Here is a 16,777-nt window from a genome sequence, read left to right as displayed (position 1 = left end):
TCAACACTACACAATTGTTTTGACTAAAAAAAAAATGTTCTTTCATATGGCTTCAGTTTTATTCTTAGGCTATCCTTGACTGGACCAACATGTGTGACTCCATGTAGTGCGTCATGTAAGTCATAACAGAGCCATGATTAAGTCCTCAGCTCTGGAGTGAATTCTCGAGTTTGGCTAACCCTTGGATAAATTGCACTGATCTAGACCTTTATATATTCATTTTCTTATCTGCAAATGGAACCCAAATGGGTGAACATATGTGAGGGCCTAAGAGTGGTGGCAGGTGCTAGTCTACATGGCTCTTGCCAAATGGTCAGCAAATCTTAGTCGTTTTAGGAAAAATGACTATGATTACTTTTTTTTTAAAAAAAAAATGACAAATAGTTACCTGAGATACGTGTGATTGTGATGTGTTTAGGCTAAGGCAGCTTGGCTTGCAGCAACAAGTTTTGGGCCCTGAAAACACACACATACACACACACACACACACACACACACACACACACACACACACACACACGATAAATGTTAAAAAAAATATTAGCAAGTCTATTAGAATTTGCACAACCACAGTTATCAGTGATTATAATGTAAATTCACATGCCTTGCAAAACTTAATTACAATTCTCCTAGAATTCTTAAAAAAGCTCACTGATATCTGTTGTATCCAAAAGACTAAAATAAACTCTTATTAGGCCATGAGGGAAAATGTGAAATGATTCAGACACATAACTGTAAATGTTCTCCCCTCAAGTGTAAAATAAGTCAATTCAAAGTGTAACATTTCAAGACAAGGATTAAATGAGTTGATGATTCTGAGCTTTACAGATATTTCCAAATATGTTCATAAGTGTCATAAATTTGGAATTGAATGGCCTTTATGAACACTTTATATACTCCAGTGTGGTAGGACATACAAAGTAGGAGCTATGAAAGTCAGTTTGTATTACAGTTCTGTAGTGAACACAATTAGATTGATCACATTATTCAGCATATGAGTGTCTCAGCCCCAACCTGACCAAATGCACACAAACGGAAACTGAACAACATATCAAAATGCAAAAAGCTCTATTACGTCTTCAGAGAAGCAGGCCTCCTTGTCGTCAGCTTTGCAGCACTTATCCAAGAAAGCTGCAAATTCGCCCATCACAGTCTTCAACTGGTCACCTGTAGCCTTGGGTTTGTGTTTCACCAGCTCAGCAAGTGCCCTGCATTAGGACAGAGATCAGGAAGACCAAGGAAATGTTGACTCCCATGCTGGAAACCAAGACAGCAAGGATGCGAGGCCACAGTTCAAGGTTACAAATCTTGGAGCCAAGTGACTTTGGCTTCCAGGACCAAGCACACCGTCGCCAACCTTAACATTCTTGACTGTGTATGAGGGTAATAAGTGCCACTTGGCTAGGACTGGATGGAACGGAATATTCAGTGCAGGTCACTCTGTGTTTTATGTAGTTTCCAGAAATTTCCTGAAAGACTTCTCTCTTTGCACGGAATATGGCTCTTTAACATCTGCCCCATTTGAAGTTAATAATGAGAATGTTATAAGAATTAAAACAGCCAGGCGGTGGTGGCGCACGCCTTTAATCCCAGCACTCGGGAGGCAGAGCCAGGCGGATCTCTGTGAGTTCGAGGCCAGCCTGGGCTACCAAGTGAGTTCCAGGAGTGGCGCAAAGCTACACAGAGAAACCCTGTCTCGAAAAACCAAAAAAGAAAAAAAAGAATTAAAACAAGCCAAGCAAGGAGAGGCTGCTCGGTCACTGTTACTGATATTTGTAGAACATTCGTAGCAGAGAAAAAGAATTGTGTGGGGGATGAGTTTTGTAACACGGTCTGGACCACCATCACAGGTCCCCAGAGGTGATAACAACCTCTTGCTACATTTCATGCTGTTGTAACCTCTCACAAGAGCATTGAAGAGTCCACCCTCCTATGTGCATTTCCAGCTGTTTCTTTTCCTATTCTCAGAAGTCACACCTGTAGCCTTGTCTTGTCTCTGTTATGGCTTCATCATGCAACGATTCAGATAATTATTCATACTTTGAAATAAATTCTCCTATGATGTCTATGTCCAAGTTTATATCTATACAAATTCACCAGTTAGCTATTTAGCATTTTCTACTGTGCCTCGACTGGAATTGTAATCTTCTGTGGTTTTTATGCACAGTATTAAAGATAATGCATATGAAAGATTTTAATACATATTTTTCAGATAGAAAAAGTTGACACTTTTTCAACTCAATAATGCCAACATCTAAACAATTCTCTCTAAGGTATATAATCATTGCATCAAAAAAAATGATCCAATTGACAGTTCTCCCTGTCTATACTACAGACATGTGCAGTAAGAAAATATGGCTCACATTTGTTTCTTTTTCTGCTTCTCCTTCTCTGGAAGTGTGCAGATATCAACATGGAAGGTGAAGGTCTCAGCTTTAAATTCTTTGGGGACATATGTTTCATCAACTGGCAGAGCAGAGAAACATGGTCGCCTTTCCACCATAGATCCAGTACAGCACTTGGTGACCTGATCACTCACTGGGGTCTTCTCATGCAGCACACATACACGGTTCAGGATCTCAGCCAGCTAAGGAACAGGCAGACAGAAGAGCAGAACAGTCAATAAATCCACCGACACTCACTTTCTGATGCACCAAAAGAATTGCCATATTTAATTAATAACTGTGAATTCAGCCTTGACTGCCATAGTGATTTATTTATCTTTGAAACTAAACATATGACTTATAAAATTTCTCTTTCAGTTAAATATAGGTGCCCATATCCCAGCTACCATAAACACATGTACATATCAGCACACCCTTGCTCCTAAAAGTTAGAAGTGTCAATGTCTGAAGACAAAAACCCAGCACTGCTGACTTTATCGTAGTTTAAAAGACTCACATAGTCTTCCACGCAGGGCAGTCTCTTTTCTTCAGGAAGCACGCAGCACTTGCTGCCCATTTTTCCTAGGTTTCTTGCAGCTTCCACAAGAGTTGGAGTCGACACCTGAGGTGCTTTCTGGGTGTAACGAACTAGGAGCCTGTTATAAAAAATAACTTATATGTTTCCATCCAGACAGGAAACTGGTCTGGTGTAAAATATTTCAACAAGAGAAAACTTACCCCAAATCAACTAATTTTTTTTCCACACAAACCATAGTTCTTCACTTCTAGGATAATAGCATAGTATTGGAGGAAGACCTTATCCTGAGGAACTAATTAAGTGGCCATGAAGTCTTCCTAGAGTATATGACCTTAGTCTTAGATCTGTACTATAATCACAAGGAAGTGAGTTACATTTCTCTAGTCTAACAGTATTAATGTACTTGGTGCTGCTTGAAATAAATTCTATCACAAACTTACACATATTAACACTGTGATAAACTTAAAAGATAGTGGGGAAAAGATGGCTCGTTTAATAGAGACAGTGCAAGGATTAAATGAAAGAAAATAATGTGTCTGGCACATTATCTAGCATCTAATAACATCTAGTATTTAATAATGGACCATAACCAATAGAAGTCAGTGTATGGCTGTAATCTACTCAAGTGAAGAAATGATGTCAACTCCAAAGGCTAGAGTTAGAAGAATGCTAAAAGTGTAAATGACCTGAAGAAGGAATAATGTCTTTTCACTTTACCTCCATAGATAAGGTTCTATGGAAATGGGACATTACTCCAGCAGGGCGTTCAGTCTCTATCTCTTAGGAATGAAATTCCTTAGGAATACAAGGTCACACACAACTATCAAAGGTTAGGTATAACTCTCAACTTCCAGTGTTTTCTGAAGTTAACACTTATTCATGTAGCATTCTCATATTATGGAAATCTTTTGTTATATTTTTGTGTTCAGCATTTCTATCAATTCTTTAGCTTCTGCTGTCCAAAGCATATTACTTCTTGTCCTACCAAATATCATTCTACTGTCTGCTCATAAACCCTACCTAACCTTCGAAGCATACTCCCAGTTCCAATATATCAAGGTTTTCTATGAGCCCTCAAAACTATATACTCCCAAGAGACCAGTGTTTTATATTATACAGGGATATAATCCTCTCCATTCTATAAAGGATGGTGTCTCCTTTCCAGAATTTTTTGATAGATAGGGATTATAAACAATGTGTTTTCATTGCTAAGACCATATAGTGGGTGGACTAAATGTTGTTTTAAATAATTACAAATTGACCAAGGGAAAAAAATAGCTGAAAAACTACTCACGCATTTTGGAATCCATACTCTCCAAGCTTTTCAAAAAGTTCACAGTTAGTTTTGACTAAGTTCTTAGACTCTTCTACTAGAGGAGGAAGGTTACCAAGCTGCAACATAAAAGAACTGTGTTTATAGCATCCTTCCTGAGAGCCCAGTGTAGGTCACTTGCATTTCTCCCTTCCTTCTGTCCAAAGAGACTTCAGGAGATTGTCCCTGTCATGTCTGTCACATTACATTTAAATTGTGCCTTTTTTGCATAGCCACATCTGAATGGAATGGCAGAAGTCATAAAGCCAGCACAGCTGCTTGACAAAGATCCAGCAAATCTGAGCCGCATGATGGCTGCCATGCCACCTTTGGTTTTCATCTCCACCTTTTACATACTTGAGGCACTTTTAATATTGGTACATTTTGAGGAAATTGGGTTGATGGAAAATTCCTTATGAATCATTTATGCCTTCTTCCAAGAATGCTGCTTCTAGGCTTACCCAGGAAAGTCCTGAACATACTATCCCCGCCTCTTCACTTTGAAGGAGATATCCTTATCTACTTGAAGGTCTTCCTTATGCCTTGGAGGTTATGACACATAAAGAAGAAGCCAGAGGTCTCTTTATGAGGCTATGAGACATTCTTGAAACATCTGTTCCTGTACTTATACAGAAACAAGATATTCAAAACAAAGTAAAATTAAAAAGGTCAACAAGATTCGGTGGGCTAGAGGAATTGTCCACAGTTCAGATTACAAGCCTCTTCCCACTGTACACTCAGACAATTATGTGACATACAACTCTGCCCTACATAGAGACATATTGATGAACAAAGTATGGAGTAGAAAGATGATAAAAGTATGAGATGTTAGGACCTCCCTCTCTTAGAAGTTAGCTCATGTAGAGCCACTATAATGTCATATGACCAAGGAACAACATAATGCCAGGATTAGACATATAGACAAATTCTATAAGGATATAAATGTGAACATTGATTGTATTATGTCAGAATTTAAATAATAACTAGAGGAGCTTTAGCCTGAGAATTTTTCCTGGGCACTCTGACTACTAAGAGTAAATAATACATTGCTTGAGACATGGCAAATTGCCCAGGGTGGAAGATTTTGTTTTGGTCTAGTATCCTTGAAGGAACCAAAGCAACCAGCCTGAGCACAGGCTGTCATATGCCTCTAGATTCTCAAAATTTGTGTTATGGGGTTAATGAGTAAGAATGATAACTCTGCTTATTAATGATGTCAAAACTCTAGGGAAAATGATTGGAAATGATAACTGTTATGTCATAGTTTATTAATGAAGACTAATGGATGAGCAAAAGGAAGTGAAACACATGTCCAAAACCAAAAATGATGTGATCTATGTTTTAGAACATCATGAATGTATCCCTGCTTACTAAATTCTGTATGAATAAAGAAACACTCTGGCTGCTAGTCAGCCAGGTTGCAAGATTCTCCGGTCCACCATGGCCTGGCTCACTTCTTTCTCCCACCACCCACTCTTTACATCCTCTGCAGGACCCATCCACTGACGGGGATGGTTCCTGGCACCTTTTATTTGCAAGGTCATTTGGTACAAGTCAATAAGAATCTTCAGGCTCTGGAATTAAATGGCTGTGTTTGCACCAGGTCACCTGACTTGTTTTCTTGTGCAACTGTTCTTCCCATGTCTAAGCTTCAGGCTGATCCCATCTACAGTGTCATTACCTGTACTTAACTAGAACTGTTCTGTTAACCAACTAAGTGGATGAAATTAAAATCACACCTAGTGAACAGCAGACCTTCAATAGACAGGGCCATCATTTTCAGGCAATCTCTCTAGTTGGATCTTGAGGTCTCTGAGATGAGAAATTCTACTTCCAGACTCAGTCACAGAGTGATGCCTGGTATTCAGCAGCTTCTTTGTAAAATATTATTCTCTTCTGGCCCCAAGTAAGTCAGAAACCAGTATGTGTTGGCAGAAACCCTGATGTCCTCCACAACAAACTTGCAAGTCTAACTTCTCATAAAATATTATCGATAATAGTTGACAATTTTGGGGATCGGGTTAACTGTCTTTAAATCTAAGTTAAATATGTCTTTTAGTTGGTATTTGAATTTACTCCATTTTATTCTCAAGAGTATGAAAAGGGGAAAACATTGATAATGATTTTGTGCAAGTAAAGATTCCCTTCTTTCTTCAAATCTTTCCTTTCTAGAACGATTATTCGAGGTTTCCTTATATTTTATGTAGTGTTTATCCTATAATGATTAATAACTTTAAGAGCTCAGGCTTGTCTACATCTCAAGAAAATATCTGAATTGACCTATATATCAATTCTCATTAGTCCATCGCTTCCTTTCTCCTTGTAGGAAGTGCTGCCAGGAGCTGCTGTGCTCTTGGCCTATGGAAACCTACCACTTTGCCATAGCATGCATGAGGATCAGCTTCAGCACAGCACTTTTCCAGTGTGGCTTCATATGTCTTAGTGAGTCTCAGCAACAAGACAACAGAGTAGTCAGAGTGCCTTCTTGAATATTCATACAAAAACCTAATGAAGATGAACATAGACTGAGTTAAATAGATGAGCAAGTAATAGACTCATATAATAATCTCAATAGTGATTCACATTCCATTGGAATGAGCTCCAAAGCAGGAAACTGAGCAGCAAGAACTTGGGACCCAGAGATAACTCTTCCCAGGTTCAGCTTTCCCACCACGATGTATTTTACTGTTCTGCAGGGGCAACTTATTAACACTATCAGTGCATTATCCTCCTCCATACAGAAGGGAAAGAAGGATAGCATCTCTCTAACAAGGGGGGTTGGGATAAATACATGGCACACTCTATCAGAGCACACAGAGACTGGTGCATATTAAATGCTTGATTCATAGTTATTTTTACTGTATATCTAGTTTGCTTTGAATTATGTCTACAAAGTATCTCAATAAAGCAGTAAATAGAGACAATAGTAAAAGTTCCTTTTTCTTCTACATGTTAGGTAAATCTTTCATTAAATACTATTTAGTATAGGGTACAATTATAATCTAATAATAAAATGATAGAATTAATTGTTGCAGTTACTCAAAACATATAGTCATTTGTTATTAATTGTATCCTGTTTTGCCACACTGTGACATTCTGGAAATTTCAGTCAAATACAAAACAACTCGTGTCATATTGATATTTTTATATATATGTGTGCTTTATATACATAAATGACATTAGTTTATATATAAACATACACAAACATATATATAGATATATATCCTTCCTATCATCACAGATATGGATAGATATGGGTGGACAGAAAAGGAGAATGTTAAATAATACATAATATATTCAAATGCACACTACACACTAAGACCTTGTCTCAAAAACAAAATAAAACAAAATAAAACAAAAAAAACTATGAAAGGAAAGGCATCTCCTCACTTGCCCAGGAAGATATCTTTGGCCTCAGCATAGTTCTTGCACACTTCACTATCCTCAGCAAAATCAGCAGCCAATGAAGGCAGATCAGCAGGCATGTCATCACGCTCCACCCGAGCAAGGCAGTGGCATTTCTGCAACACTGGTTTGTCACAGCAAGCCTGCAGTTTGCTAGAGACAGATGCTTGGTTTTCGCACATGTACTTGGCAAGCTTCGCCTATGAGAAAGGAAAACAAATGTTTAAGAGAAGTTATCTTTGCTACATTTTTCCGCACACCTTTGTCATGTGGGTAAAGCATATTCATCCTGCTCTAGACCATACATAACCAAAGCGGCTTCTGCAAACACATTCTCACCCACACAGTGTTTCAGAGCCTTCAGACTCAAGATGCTGTGAATAAAACAATTACATTCAAGTAGCCTTTACGGAACAAGTTATTTTTTATAATTTAATTCGCTTTGATTGTTTATTAAATTTATGTTTCTATGACTGAGATAATTCAGGTTATTTTTTCCACAATATTTAGTGCTATTTTTCCAAATATTCCTCTTAAATTAAGGGTCAGTATTTTAAAACTAAATAACTCATTAAAATATGAGGCATAATTATAATGAGTAATGAGTACAGTTACAAGCCCTGCTTACATACATAACACATGGATCTTACGTTTTCCAGGGGTTATCATAGCAGAGGAAGATTTGGTTGCATTTTTAATCTTTAGAAGGGGGAAGTGAAGGATATAGTAGTACAACTTTGGAGAAAGTGAGATCACAGCTAATATTTATGTACATAACACACAATTAATTAGGGGAGAAACTATGTAGGAATAACTGCACCAATTTTTAAAAGCCTCTCCAATCTGTGGGGTCTCCAGCCCTACATCTCTCCCCAAAACATCTTAGAAATCTACATTTGTAACTGTTCTCTTTCCATTTAAGCCTCCTCAGAATGTTGCTCAACAGAGGAGTTTTGGGTCATTTAACAATTCAGAAAACTGTTTTTTTCTGTTTATTATTTGTTTTGCTCTGTTTTTTGTTTGTTTTTTTTCTGGAAAGTGCCACAAAACAAGGAAAGCTTGGTAGAATAAAGGAGAGCCCAAAGACCATGTCAACCACAATCAGCGTTCACCGATGCAGCCAAACACATCCACTCACTGACTCTGAGCATGCAACAACTCTTTACCCTGTCATCTGCGCATTCAAGCAGGTCTCCATGGCAGCACTCCTGGGTGATTTTGGTAAGGTCTGTTGCCAATTTGCTAATTTCTGTGAAGTCGGCGTTGGGGAATTTCTGGCTCATTTGTGCTACTGCCCTAAAAAGAAAATTTCCCCATCAAAGAATTATTATCATATTGTATTTGTAAGAAAGCAGTGAAAAGATAGCATTTATAACAAGAAAGTTCAAAACCAACTGAAATGAAGAAGAGTATAAAAATTCACTAGTTCTTTTAATGCAAGTTCTGACACAATAGTTACAATTTCTTTTGCAGAATTATCTACTGATAGAATGTCGGTGATGTGTGGAAAGCTAATGCGTCATAAATTTAAAATCAAAAAGGCATTCCTAAAGGCGTGACAGTCTGAGGGGCATCAAGTTTTGAGTCCTCACCTGGCTTCTGTCTCTGGCTTGGTTACATCTTAGCAATGTGACCAAAAGCAGGCTTTATCTTTTAGAGTGTTACAACACACTAAATTAAAAGATCTGTGAGGCTAAATTACATAATGGCATGAAAGTGTTTTCTTATCTGGAAATGAAGATTCATCATCTTTGTCTTAATTAAGACATACCTTTCTAAATTTGAAATGTCTCTGGAGGGAAAAAAATACCTAGCTTCTAAAGAATTAGAGAGTTTTTAAATCATGGATCCTTTTGCCAAGAAATTGTTCCAGCAGACAGCCTCTAAGCTCTATGGCAAGATGTCAAAAGCCGGGATCTTCATTATTTCTAATTTAATTTTCAGTTCCATAACTCTGATAAAGAAACTTGTTTGCAAGAACCAACCATAGCCCATGTAACAGTGTGTTGTTTCATGTTGGAGCTGCTATATTTATTGATCTGATTGGCTTTAAGAATTTGGATATTAAGGATGTCTCAGTGAGGATAATTCCTGCTGACAGTCTCTAGAGAACACGCACAGTGTCTGTCATCTCCATTTTCTCTCCTGGTGGGTTGATTCACTATTGACAAACAGGAGAGGTGCTAGATGGGCGGGCACATTAGTCTTGACTTACATATTAAAGGATGCTCCTGGACTCAGCTACATGATATAAAAGCAAGAGAGGGTGGAGCAAACACATGAGATTACAGACAGAAGTGGAGAAATTGTGAGAAAATTCAAAGTAATAACTCCAACTTAGTTGATGGCTGAATTCTATTATCCAGACATTAAACAGTCACATTCAGATTGAGGGAAAATAAATTAAGTAAATTAAATTCCCTGACTCTGACTGTATTTTTTAATCATTTAAATGGAATTCCTGGTCTTTATAAACAGGAGGGATCTAATTATCTGTCTTCTGTTAGACAAAAATCAAGTCTTCTAAGTTATTTGACAATTTAAAACCAAAACACTGAGACAAAATTGTCAAATTAATGTGGTTATTCTGATTTCACCGCTATCAATTTTTCATGAAGTACACTATAAATGCACAATCTTGTAGACAGGACATTTATCATTATCAAGATGTGAACTGTGATACATAAAAAAAAAAACATGTACCATGCTTTGAAAGCTCTCTCTCCGTATCTCTGAATACTGGAGCACTTCAGTCTGTGGTGGATAGAGGAATACAACACTTTCTCCTTCAGAGCATCAAGCTACAAGAAGAAATCCAGTTGAAAAAAAATTTGCAAAAGACAATTTCTAAACACACACACACACACACACACACACACACACACACACACACACACACACACACCCCTTCAAAAGTTCAAACAGCGCCATGCCAAAATACTTTGTTAGGATGGGGAATTGAAATCAGGACCTTGTGCATGTTAGGCAAAAACTCTGCTACTGAGTTGCACCTTCCATACAAATGAAAAATTTAAAAGATAATTTACACCTGAATTCACAAATACTCCTTTTGACAAGTGATTATTTTGATACCTAAGGGAAAGGAAAACAGTCTGGTCACAGTGGAGAATTCTAGGTACTTAAAAAAGCAGCATAGCATGTCTAGTATTATCCCAGGGCATATAAATACTTGCAGTGACTTTTTAGTTGTGTGACTAATTCATCTAAGTCCCTGCTTCATCAACTTTCATAAAATGAGTAATTGCCTAAGAAAAACAAATGATTCACATAATAAATATTTATGGGCGAAAGGAATGGATTCCAATGTCTAGCCTCAGTAAAATGCACTGCTTTGAATTCTATCTCCACTAACATGTCTCAAAAAGGACTAAAAAAAAAAAAAGAAAAAGAAAAAAATATCCCTTGCTGTCCAATGGATACATGCTATCATAATCCAGAAGTCACCACCATAAAGTATGGGAAGACAAGTAAACACACACCCAAGAATTCCCTCTCTAGATCATCACTGCTAAATCTTAGAAGGAAGAAAGGTATTAGAACTAAAAGCCATTGGTAACTTAGAGCGAAGAAGGTTTTCTAATGACATAGAGAAGTCTCATTCAGAGATTCAGATTTCCTAAATCAACCATAAGACGGTCAAATCTCTGAGTTTGGTATATAGAGCAGTTCTGTCCCCATCTTCCCAGGGGTCACCTTTGGTGTCAAGCAGGCAGCTTTGTCAGCTTCTGCACAGCACTCAGTCATGATGGCACTGTACTTCTCAGCAAAGTGAAGGAGCGCTGGGCCATAGAAGTAAGGATGTCTTCTGCCAACTTCATGCAAATAGCTGAGTTATGGAAAAAGGAGAAAGCAGGCAATCATTTCCTACAGCACATAACACTACAGAAAAGATCAGTCAACCCAAACCCTAAGATTTGTAATTGACCAAGTTTACTCATTGTGGCCATGAGTGATGGCCTGTCTCTGTTCTTCTCAAGTGAGAGAAGGTAGATTAAATTTGAGTATATTTGTGCAAATATTCACATGTGTGTATTTACAGTAAATAGTTAAATTTGGGTGATGTAACATTGCTAACTAAAAAGAAAATGATCCAGGGAACATGAACACCACACACAATACACACACACACACACACACACACACACACACACACACACACACACACACCCCACTTCAGAATATTTTACAACTTCTCAATCTCAGATTTTCACACAGGTCATATCTGTTTTCAAGATCAAAATATTCTTGATTTTTTATTGTCATTGTTCACAGTTTTATGGTATCAAACATTATATTTTTAAAAATCACCTCAAGGTAAAACCTTCCCAGTCTTGATGATGGATATTTGGGGTTTTGATGACTATTAGCATAAGTGTTCCTGGCCGAGCTATTGCTCAGCTTCTAATTTAAAACATAGATATCTGTTTACTTACTGTCCCATAAATGAGGCAACATTTTCCTGAAAGGAGGTGCACATGGCCTCAGCATCTGGCCTCACAAATGGGGGCAGGTTGGGGTTGTCATCCTTGTGTTGCAGGAAACATTCTTTTCTTTCAGGTTCTTGTTTCATACAGCAGTCAGCCAGTTCACCATAGTGTTCACGAAGACTTGGAAGGGAACATAACTTGTCTCCAAAAAGAGTTTGCTAAGTGCGAAAAAGAAGCTGTCAAATTCCTGCCAGTACCTGACTCTCTCTATAACCAAAGAGCAATGTAAAAAACTGAATATGTGGATAAAACTTGGTTATGAAAGTAAGTACCCCGTGTGTAGATATATAGATGATATGTGCATATATTGAAACATCACATGACACCTTGAAATATATACAAATTTATGCCTTTATATACCACATAAAATTAATTTAAGTATAAAAACGTGTTAAAATACATTTTTTTAACTGTGAAGCAAAGAAAATCACATAAAAATATACTTAATTTCCTTTGATTGGTCTGTTTTTGGGTAATTTTCATAATAGCCAAGTGCCACAGTATTGTGTATGGTGAATAAAAAAGAGAAACAAATAGCTAATGGCCTTAAGGAATGTTGCCTTACATGTTTTCTATCTGGCATTAAAAGCTAGAAAAGTCACTATAATTAAAAAAAATCAAGGGAAGCTAGGTCTTGAGGGAGCATGTGAATTCATGCTCAGGAGCAGCGTATTCACACAACTTCTCATGTGATCTGCTCCTTTTGAAGAAGCCCAAGGTTTTAGGATGTTTCCTGTAACATTGAGGAATAACGCAATCTACTATAAATAATTACTGCATTAAAATACAGATATCCTCTTTATTCTAGAAACAATGCCACTCCAAAGGACTTCATTTGTTAAATAATCCTTCTCTTCCAAATTAATTTTTATTACAGATGTCATTTAACTTCATGGAAATTTTACTGTTCGTACTTTTTGGAATACCAAGGTAGAACTGTAATATTTTGTGTGAATCACTAACTCTGCAATGAGAGGAAAAGGTTTCCAGAGGAAAGCAAGAAGAAAGGGCATAGAGATCACTTTGAGAAATGGCTTTGGCCATATATTAAGCAGTCAGAGAAGCTCAGGCCTCAGGTTTTGAAGCCCTACCCGTAAATAGCAGAATTTCTCCTAAATGACTGAAAACCTGACTTTTTAATTGTGTATAAGTATTCCTGTCCCTAAAATAGAAATAAAGAGCTATACTATAATTTTATCCAAGTAACCAAATAGCATAGTAATCAGCTGATGAATTCTGAAGATTAGCACAGTACCATTATGTCAAGAAAACATTAGCCCTCCAAGGCTACTGTAGCATTGCCTGTAATAATCAAAATGTATGAACACCCTAAACAGGCACCAGCAGATGAATGGATAAAGAAAATGTGGGTGGGCATATAAAAGTGTGGTGTATACACACTAGGGATTACGGTCAGCCTTTAAAGAGGAACGTTCTGCAACTGGCACCAACATGGGCCAACCTGGAGGACATGTTGGGAAGTGCAATAAGCCAGTCACAGAAAGACACGTTCTGTGTGGTTCTACTCAGATAAGATACCTAAAACAGTTCAATTCACGGAATCCAAAAGGCGTGATGGCTGCCAGAGAGAAGAGGAACTCAGTTACTGATCATCTGGCATAGACTCTCAGTTAAGCAAGACAAATTCCACAGATCTGCTTGATGGTATTGTAGTTATTGTCAATTACAATAAGTGGGTAGAGGGCTCTCACCACACAAAAATAATCAATATGTAAAGGTATGCTATTGCTATTTGCCTCTGTGAATAGAAATCAGGTTTGAGAGCTTGGAAAAAAATTGTACAAAAAACAAATTGCCATTAAAAATATTATACCTGCTTTCTGTAGCCTCTAAGAATTTTTATAAGTTGTGAGAATAGACAGAATGTCTCCATTAGCTTGCAATGTTGATCATATAATAACTTTTTATAACATTTTATTTTTTGAAATTACAATATAATCACATCCTTTCCTCCTTCCCTTTTCTCCCTGCAAATCTCCCCACATATGCCCCCTTATTCTCTTTAAGTTCTACGACCTTATTTCTAATTAATTGTGTTACATATATATATATATATATATATATATATATATATGTTTATGTATATCCATATATTCTAAAATATAGCCTGTTAGTCTGTATAATGTTACTTGTACACATGTTTTCAGGGCTGACGATTGGTATTGAACTAACCAATTGGTTCTCTCTTCCCTGGAGAAGCCAGTTTCTCCTGCTCTCAGCATTCCTTGTTTGCCTGCAGTTCTTTGTGTAGGGTTGAGGCCCCGTGGTCTTTCATCCACCCTGGCACGTCTATTGTGTTGTTACTGTTAAGCTCACATTTGGCCAGTCATGTTGGTGAGACATTTTGAATATAGCTTGTGACATTACTAGGAGACAATCTCATAGCAAACTCCCTGTACCTCTGGCTCCTACAATCTTTCTGCCCCCTCTTCCACAGTGTTCCCTGGGCCTTAGGTGTGGGAGAAAGTATTTGTTTTCCCTTGAAACACTCAGAATTACATAAAAGAGCAAAGGGATCCTCAAAATCAGAATGTACTGACAATTGATTTGTCACAGTTTGCAGCAGACTCGTCAGCAGCACATGTTTTTGCAAATTCGGTTATTTCATTCACTAATTTCACATGTTCTTCATATGGGCATTTCTGGAGATGCTGGGAAAAGATGACCAGGACTCTGAAAAACAGACATAGAAATAAAACTTTACTATGAAGTAGTTGGCTTTCCTAAACAGCAAATTGTGTACGTATATACCATCTATATTTTGTGTATCTTTCTTACAACTCTCTAGAAAGCCTATTCCTGTCAGCTCTTCTCTGAGGCATAACCAGGAAGAGGTGCATTTCCAAGCAAAAAGAACATGGATTCCTACCATGCTTAGGTATAGACACATATGTGTGTCAGTAGATTTATGAACATGGGGCAAACAAGCAAACTATGTTCTAAATACATTTCATTGTCAAGGCTAGACATTATGTAAGTCCTTTGAGTTATTTCTCTTCTAAACCATATACCGCTGTTAATCAGGGGTATATGACACTATTGACCTTCTAAAAATAAACTTCTCATTTTCACTACATGAAAACATATTTGAGGTTGGGGATGTGACTTAACTATAGATCACTTGCTTCACAGGTATGAGTCCCCAGTACTACAGAGACAAAATAATCTTCTCAAGATACCATGAGATCTTGTTGTGTAAAGAAGAATTAGCAAGTTAGCCTCTCAATTAATTAATGTTAAATAAAATTTGAATGTGTGCTCCTCAGTTAGACTTGCCATGTTTCAAGTGTCCAGTAACCTTGTGTCCTCTGGTGAGCTGCCATATGCTCAACACAGGTCCACAGTTTTTCCTCCAATGGAGATATTTCTGTTGGACAGTGGTGCCCTACGATTTTGCAAGCTCAAGGTGGAAAAAAAGGCAATTCAGAACTGGAACTAATACTACCAGAAACATTAAATTGACTTTCAACATTTTAACTTACAGGCCTTTGAAATGTTGTTCTCCCAAATTATTAAATCTATGAGCAATTTCACTCTTGTCTGCGGGAACAGGGAGACAAAAACCACAAAACATATTTAAAGATGGATGACAGTAACCAATTATAATGCTGCTTTTCACACTTCTTTCCACACACTTAAGCTATTTCTTTACTTTAAGACACTGGCCTCTGATCTCTACAAAAACCATGAATCTGCCAATGACTCCTTCCTTCTACATTTAAAGAACTGCCCTTTCACCACGAACACTGCTTTAAAACCGTCTAAGTGTTTATAGCTTTGCATCCAAACCTGAGAGTCAATGCTTTTGTCGTGTCTCTAAGGATCTACTAAGACAATCTGAAATGAAAGTCAATACAAATGGAAGCTCCATTCATAAAATTAACAACACACACGTTTAGTTTTTAGTACAGCATGGTAGAGTAAACAGGCCTTCGAGACTGTGAAGATTCTGGCTTCAGCTGTATTCAGTATAGTTTAAGTCACTCTGCCTAGTATGTCTTCAAAATTAAAAGAAATTTAAAACTAAACTTTAAAAAAAACACCTCATTATTATCACCTAAGATGTCTAAAGTATATTAATAATATAACCACACAAGGGTTCTCAGATGCAAAAAATCATCAAAGTCTAGAAATAAGCACTAAAGGAAACCTTAACTCTCTCAAAATGCAGGGCTTCCATTACTAGGAAATTAAGATAAAAGTGGAGCAGTAAAAAAAATAAAATTCTTACGTGCATCTCGTCGAAACACAACCTTGGAAAAAGCGGAGCCAGAGACAAAGAGGAGGAGGAAGAGGAAGGTCACCCACTTCATTGTGCCAGAGGCTTGTGGGGTTGATAGGAAAGGTGAGATGTGTGCAGGAAAATCTGCTCTAGTATACTTCTTTAACCAATAACTGTAGACCATTAACCAGACTCAACTCGCATTCCATCGGTTCCTACCCAATTACAAAATCATACAATCTTTGCCAAAAAGTTGTTTGACTAAATCCCTTGGATGTGTCTGCCATCTGGAGCTGTTTTCCCCAGAAGACTTTGTCAGTTCATTAAAGTTATGTAAAAGATCAAATTTTACATAAGAGTTTAAACTGTTCACAACTATTGTTCCTT

General features: G+C 37.4%; 1 protein-coding gene across 1 annotated transcript; it reads right to left on the bottom strand.

Moving 5' to 3' along the window:
* Window positions 1-414: 414 nt before the first annotated feature.
* Window positions 415-16,481, bottom strand: LOC128108951 (albumin-like). Its single transcript, XM_052735977.1, has 14 exons — window positions 16,400-16,481; window positions 15,651-15,708; window positions 14,709-14,841; window positions 12,094-12,305; window positions 11,354-11,486; window positions 10,343-10,440; window positions 8,806-8,935; window positions 7,625-7,839; window positions 6,607-6,739; window positions 4,217-4,314; window positions 2,902-3,040; window positions 2,364-2,587; window positions 1,076-1,208; window positions 415-456 (listed from the first exon to the last, which is right to left on the bottom strand). The coding sequence occupies exons 1-14, from the start codon at window positions 16,479-16,481 to the stop codon at window positions 415-417; spliced, it is 1,830 nt and encodes a 609-aa protein (XP_052591937.1).
* Between the last annotated feature and the right edge of the window lie 296 nt (window positions 16,482-16,777).

This window comes from Peromyscus californicus, unplaced genomic scaffold, assembly GCF_007827085.1.
Source record: "Peromyscus californicus insignis strain IS unplaced genomic scaffold, ASM782708v3 Scaffold_13__1_contigs__length_99412109, whole genome shotgun sequence".
Classification (NCBI taxonomy): domain Eukaryota; kingdom Metazoa; phylum Chordata; class Mammalia; order Rodentia; family Cricetidae; genus Peromyscus; species Peromyscus californicus.
Note: the sequence above shows the minus strand (reverse complement) of the source record. Positions and strands in the feature narration are given on the sequence as shown.